Source organism: Pteropus medius, unplaced genomic scaffold (genome assembly GCF_902729225.1).
Source record: "Pteropus medius unplaced genomic scaffold, Ma_sr-lr_union100, whole genome shotgun sequence".
Classification (NCBI taxonomy): Eukaryota; Metazoa; Chordata; class Mammalia; order Chiroptera; family Pteropodidae; genus Pteropus; species Pteropus medius.
The window spans coordinates 256,345-263,409 of NW_024354875.1; the positions used below are offsets into that span (position 1 = coordinate 256,345).

At 45.9% G+C, this 7,065-nt stretch overlaps 1 protein-coding gene across 4 annotated transcripts in view; it reads right to left on the bottom strand.

Annotated features, from left to right (window-relative positions):
* The window catches only part of ATG16L1 (autophagy related 16 like 1), a 35,580-nt gene extending 28,924 nt beyond the window's left edge, over window positions 1-6,656 (bottom strand). For 2 of the 4 annotated variants that reach the window (XM_039856003.1, XM_039856000.1), the window contains exons 1-2: window positions 6,360-6,655; window positions 2,816-2,909 (exon numbers count right to left, since the gene is read on the bottom strand). In XM_039856003.1, the coding sequence (XP_039711937.1) occupies window positions 2,816-2,909; window positions 6,360-6,474 (209 nt within the window). In that variant the 5' untranslated portion in view covers window positions 6,475-6,655. Of the gene's footprint in view, window positions 1-2,815; window positions 2,910-6,359 lie in introns of all 4 variants that reach the window. The other 2 variants (XM_039856002.1, XM_039856001.1) reach the window with 2 other exon arrangements.
* Between the last annotated feature and the right edge of the window lie 409 nt (window positions 6,657-7,065).

Here is a 7,065-nt window from a genome sequence, read left to right on the forward strand (position 1 = left end):
AGTCAAACTTCTTACAGCGGCCCAGGGCTTCACCAGGCAGGGAAGAGTCATCTAGACTGCAGCGGTAGCCAATCTTTTTGGCATCAGGGACCAGTGTTCCTACGAGAATCTAATCTCTGATGATCTGAGGCAGAGCCAAGGAGCTGATGCTAGTGCTGAGGAGCGGCTGCAGATACAGATGAAGCTTCGCTGGCCCAAGGCCCAGTTCCTAACAGGCCACAGAGCAGTACAGGTCCATGGCCCGGGGGCTGGGAAGCCCACCCAGTTCAGAGGGCAGGTTTAAAAGCAGATCCCAGGGCTCCGCCCCAGACAGAGTAGGCCTGAGATCGAGCCTGTAATCTGCATCTCCAGAGGCTCTCGGGCTGTGATTCACAAGAACTCTGGGCAGTCGTGGACATACGTGGTGGTTCTCAGTTACAGGTCATTGAGTAGCCTAGAGGATTTCTTGAAACAGATTACTGGGCCCTGCCCCCCCCAGTTTCTGACACAGTAGGTCTTTCCATTTCTAACAATTTCCCAGAAGCTGCAGTCAGAAAGCATACTTAGAAAACTACTAGAATCCACCATTTCCAGGCTGAAGTTTAACTTTTATCTACTTTAACTTTTATCTACTAAGCAAAGGGATTAAAACACTCAACTAAGAGGGAAGTCAGATAACTGATGTAGATAAAACTTTTTAAACGGTGTGACTTAAGGTTAGGAAATGAGACAAAAGGAGGGAGAAGGAAACTGTTAAAGAGAAAAACCACAGGCTCAATATGGCGTTGCCTGTGCTAAAAGCCCATGAAACCAAACCCAGATTTAACACCTGGTCTAATATTTTTGTTTCAACTTCTCCCAGAAACGTTTCTGGGCAACATCACAATGAGGTAACCTGTCCTGTGGACCCACTTCATTTCCTCCCTGGGCACGGAAGGAGGCAATCTGCCTGATAAAAACCCCTGGGATGGGGAGGAAATTATCCTGTCTTTTCTTTTGTTAATAACTCCCTTGCCCCACCCTTCTTCCTATAAAAACCTTCTATTTTGTACAAACTCTTCAAGTTGCTACATGGAAAGCTGCCTAATTCATGATAGGATTTGCTTAACAAATCCTATTAGATCTTCACATTCACTCCATTGAATTTAACAAAATCCATTAGGTAGCCATCTTCTTTGCATAAACTTATCATGCTAGCAAATACTGCTTGAGTGGGTCTCTCCCACAGACTCAGTTCCTTAAGAGCAGGGACTCTGCTTCTGCGTTTCTGTATCCCTATCACCTGGCCCACACTGCAGTCACAGAACTTCTGAGCGCAGAAGACTCCTGCTCCAGGTCAGGAATGAAAGGCAACATCATAGACAAAGGGAGTGGAAAAATAAACGTAAACTAAGAGGCAGATGAACAAGGAACTGTGGAGAAGAATCAATAGGCCTGGGTGCCTGACTGCAGACGGGGAGGGGCAGGATACTGAGGGAAAAAGGAGTCACAGATGACTTGTGGAAAATAAGGATACCAATGATGGAAACGAGGCAGTCACGAGGAGAGGCCTGATGATGGACACAAGTTTGAAGGGAAGGAAGCACCTCCAATCAAATTACCACCCCACTGATATTCGGCCAAAAGAGCTGTAGTACATTTCCTTATAATAATATCTTTCCAAGCAAATGAGTTTAACTGACAGATAAAGGATACAGGTATATAGGCACCAAGAGTCTAACCTGGTAGAAATAAAATGTTTTAAGTTTTCAATTGATTTTACCTGAAAAAGATAAAATGGCATTCTCTACACCTAAAATTGACCACAACACTGCGACTAATAATTATAGAAGGGCTCCCAAGGCCACTGCCAGGCAGTCTCCTGGACTGTGATTAAGCAAGGAGGGAACTTTGGTGCCAGGAGACCGTCTTGCCAGATGTGGAAACATGGATGGCAGGCAGTTACACAGCAGACTCAGCTACAGGAGTAAAGAATCAAGCTACACCTAACATTTCTGTTTTTAAACCCTAAGCTACTGTCAACTTTGTTCTTAAAATCGCTAAATGTTAACTGATATGCAAATAAGAATGGATTTTAGAAAAATAATGGGTACTGTTCTCATTGTCCTGTTTTTCCATGTGTTCATGTTTGCATCGAATTTAAGATGCAAACATGAACACATGGAAAAACAGAACAATTCGACTCTAGAATGTTCCATTTAAGCTGCTTTGGCAAAGTAAGGTTCTAGGTTTTTCTGAGCCATGACTCACAAAGTAGTTTACCTGAATGGCCTAAGTAAATATATCAATTCCTGCTGTGCGCGCACACACATGCATGTTACTTAATGAGACAATGCTCATCCTATTAAAGTGCAGATTTTTTCTAACATTCCTTTAAAAAAAAAATGCTTGTTGCAACCTGCTAGTTTAATTTCACGATTTACTAAAATATGTTGAAAAACATGTAACTAAAAAAGAATCAACAGGCCTGTGTTGTATAAAAAGCAACTTATGGCAATCCAGTATTAACAAGGTCTTCGTCAATCTGCTCAAGAATGTTTTTTGGTCTGATTACTTAGAGTGAGCCTTGACAGGCTAGAGGAGGAACTGGCCCCGTTACCATCCTTAAGCAATGTCTCCAGCTTACAGCACGTAACTGATGTCAACCCTCCTAGGTGGGTAGGTATGTGCCTTTAAAAAAATGATTTTAGTTATTTGGCTTCAAAAGTTACTTGAAAGGAGCTGACAAAAACCGGAACACAGAAACGGTAATTCTAAATCAGAGAAGTGACAACTGAACTGAGACAAACTGAAATTGAGGAGGAGATACAAATAATACAGGGTAGTTTCAAAACACCTTATCTCATGCCTGTTTGGTATGTCCGGCTTTTCAGCTTGCAGCTTCTGGGCCAGCACTGAATGAAGATCTGACTTTTCCAGCAACTTGTTATCTATCAAAGAAAAAAGAGGAAATCAAGTTACTTATAGCCTACGTATACCTTATTACTACGTATGCCTTGTAAAAATTTGGACAAAAAAAGAAAAAAAAAAAAAAAAAAAAGCAAACCCCAAAACAGAAGACGACTGGGTAGGTTTCACTTTTATTAGGCATCAAAGTACTGGGTGCTGTACTTTGTCACGGATTATAGCAATCATTCAAAATCCAGGAACAAAAACTCCTTAGGTGCTTCTTGGCCTAAGCCAGGGCAGCGCAGCCAAAAGAACCTGTGGCAACAATCCTGCAGGAATGTCTTCCCCATTAAAGGTAGTCGAAAATGCTTTCTACTCCCAGTTCTCTATTTATACCTCAGGACTGAGAAATAAGAAACTTACCAAAACACAATGGAAAAATGAAACGCCATGAACCTCTAAGTAATACAGAAGGACTTTAACTTATTATTACACTTGGAAAACTTAATTTTTATATCGGGGCACAAGGGATATAAATATGAATGAGAGTCCTTAACCGAAGGAACTCCAGTGTAATGGGGAGGATCAAGTATAAAAAAGAAGAGGGATCCTGTACTCATTTTCTCTGACGGTTTCACAGGTGAAGATGACAGCCCAGAAGGACTAGCAGAGGTGTCTGGTAAGTGCCTGGAAATAACAGTTGGAGCCAGCACATGGAAGGGCAGGATGAGGAATTCAGACCTTTTCTTATTGGCAATGGTCAAATAACAGATTTTAAAAGCAGGTGGTTTCATGAACGATATTTATTAGTAAGAAGTCAAAGGTCATTCTGAGGTTCCTTGCCTAGGCAACTGGGTGGAAGATGCCAATGTGCCAGAGCACACATGAGCAGAGAGCTTAGAAAATGAGTTCTCTTTCTGAATGTAACAAGTGTGACAGGAAACAGTGCAGGGATTCAAAAGAAAAGTCAGGGCTAGAAATGACATGCAATTAAGAAAGAATGACAGGCACACGGGGGGTAGGGGCAGCAAGATCAGGTGCGTGTGTGGGGATGGGGGGTAGGGGTGGAGATGCACTAAGAGGAAAAAGAAGGTGACCACTGGAAACTTACAGAATAGCTACACTTGATGGGGACTGTCACAAAGCCTAAGTCTGAGATGAGAACTGCTCAAGATCACAATTTTGATAAGGTCCATGCTAGTGACTATGTTTGTTGGAAGAGCTTATTTCTTCTCTTAAAGAGTCTGAAGCTCTATTTCTCCTCGCTATCTGAAATTGGAATTCTGGGCAGGAGCGGAAACACTCTCCTAACCTACATTAATGTCACGAATTAGCGTAGGACAGGGAAGTGGTTCCAACCTTGGATATTCGCTAGTGTCAACGGGCTCTAAAAAGATCTTTCAAATGTCACATCAGAGCTGGGCACCCTGTAGTCATACTGCCTTCCAAAGGACAGGAGGTATTCAAGGGGGATGTTTCCTAAAAGTTCCTCTCACTAAAGAGAAGGATGGAGACAGGCGAAGCGGCCCCCGACCCCACTACCTCTTATCTTTCTCCTCAGGCTCAGAAACAGACAGAAAAGGAGGCTGGGCTGATGGGCTTCAGAACTTGGCTGGAAGGCTTAAGTGAGGAGTGGGCACGTCGCACAGTCAAACCAGAAGTGACCTCCGAAATGTCAATCCTGGCCCAAAGACAAGATTTCAAGAGGCAAAAGCGGCCTTGCTCTCCTGCCCCCTCACTGCCTCTCGCCCAGGACCCCTCTCCTAGCCTCTCAGGGATGCACTACTCAGCACGGCTCTTGAAAGACGTGTTCCCTCTCCAGGACCAATCTCTCCTGACTTTTCTCCTACATCCTTCCACCCTATCCAGATGTCCAAAGTGCAGAAAAACATTCAAGTCGTGCCAAGGTGATTACAAGCACCTTCCATTTATAGACTATTACGTAGATGGCTTTCAAAGCACTTAAATGCACAGCTTTGTTTTTAGGAAGCAGGAAAAGCAAGCTTCATCCCCATTTTATAGATCCAGCAAAACAGACTCAAAGGGAAGTGAAGAGGTAAGGGGTGGAGTCAGACCTCCAACCCAATTGAGTTTCAAAAGCTTTTAAAGAACAAGTATTCAATAAACACCTGAAGAATCGAATTTATGTAACCTGTGAAAGAATCACATTTGAATAACAGGGGATTGCCTGTGCTTCTGGCTTTCTGAAACAGCACTGGTCTGCAAGGGCCTTTGAGTACATAAGGCATTAACAGGACAGTGACACATCATCTCCCTCTTCTTCCCATCTTTGTTGGGATGGGCTCAGCAAAAGCAAGGAAGGGCCATTTCTTGGGGGACCCAATGAGAAAAACAAATGCAAAAGTTAGGAGCCATCAAGTCTGCAGTCAAATCCAGACCCCACCATTAATGTGCTGTGCCTCCCAAGAGGTTACGTAAGCTTTCTCAGCCTCGTGTATAAAAAGGGTAACAACAGGACCTGCTTCACAGAATTTTCAGGAAGATAAAGTGAAATAATACATGCCAACTATTGACTACAGTACTCAAACTTGTCTGCACATAAAAATTATTTGGGGAGCATAAAAAAAAAATAGATATATGTCCACACCTCCATATACTGCTGTTCAACTGGTCTAGGGAGTGGACTGGGCTTTGTATTTTTTTAACAGATCCTCATGTCATTCTAATGTGTAGGTAGGTGTGGGAACCACTGACTTAGCACAATCACGAACCCGATAAAGGGCAATTACTATTACTACGACTCTCATCAATTAACTTGAGGGACTTTTGTCAAGCTTACTTCGAGGGGTAGATGGAACCATAGGACCGAAGAGTGCCCATTTCTTACCCCAAACATGTTTTACTGTATCGTAAAACGGGGGGAGGGAAAGCTAGGAAATGCTCATTAGAACGCATGGAAGGGCACACACATTTCTGCTCTCAAACTGCAGCGGGGGTGGGAGGGAGAAAACCACCTGTTCTATACTGAAGTTTTCAATAACGGGCAAAATTATAATGTCCCAACTGAAGGTACGTCAAGACTCAAAATGTGTAATACTCGAAGAATACCGACGTGGAATAAGGACAAGAAGTCTGAGGAATCAAAGGCCAAACATCTCATTACACACAGAAGATGATAAGTGCGCGAGTTAATGTTTAACGTCAACGCGCGTTTCGGTAACACGATGCAAGAAACAGGAGCCCGCCGACTTAAGTACACACCACTGTGTGAGCGGCTGGGATTTACAAACACAAACGTGAACGGTGTCGGCCCACGAAGAAAACTAACACGCGTTAGTAGGAAAAACTACAATCACACCCGAGGATAAAGTGAAAGAAACAGGAAAAGATCTAAGAAGGCGCGGGGCGACCGGGGCTCTGGGTGCCCCGGGCGGCGCCGGGGGCTCGGCGATCGGTTCCCGCTGGCGCCGCAAGTGCCCTCGTGGGGCCTGTCTGCCCGCCCGCTCCCGGGAGGCCAGCCCGCCGCTCACACTGCAGGATGATCTCTTCGAACGCCTGCCTCTGCAGCCGGTCCCGGCGCCTCAGCTCCTCCGAGATGTGGCGCTTCCAGCGGGGGAAGTCGGCGGCTCGGAGACCCGACGACATGTTGCGTGCTGCCCGGGCGCCTCAGCACCGCCGATCCGAGCAGGGGCTGGAAGCCGCGGCCCGCAGCATGAGGCGACCGGCGGGCGCGGGAAGGCCGGCAGCCCCGCAGCTCACCTCCACAAACAGGCCGCCCCCGCCACCATCCGGAACCGTCTTCCGGCTCCTGCCGGAAATGGCCTTGGGCAGGGCCGGAAGGCCCGCCTCCCCACCCGACGTCTTACTTCGCACGCACGCACGTGGCCTGCGCCGACGTAAGGCGCTCGTTAATGACGCTCCCCCGAGGCCAGAAGCAGTGCCGGCTGAGAGGCGGCCACTGGGAGGCGTTGGGGCTTAACTGGTGGCTCATCCCTGGTTGGGAGGGAGAGCAGGAAGGGGCCGCTTTTGCCTGCCTGCTTACGTTTCCTTCGCTTCTTTCCCCGTTTTATATTTTCTTTCTTGGCCCGCCTCCCATTTCTTCAACTACTCAGTTTATAAGCAGAAATGGGGGCCACTCCCCACATAGTAGCTGTGTGACTGTGGGTGATTGACAAGCTCCCTAAGCTTCTAATCTTAAAATGGGGACCTTAATGATACCTACCTTTCAAGGAAGTC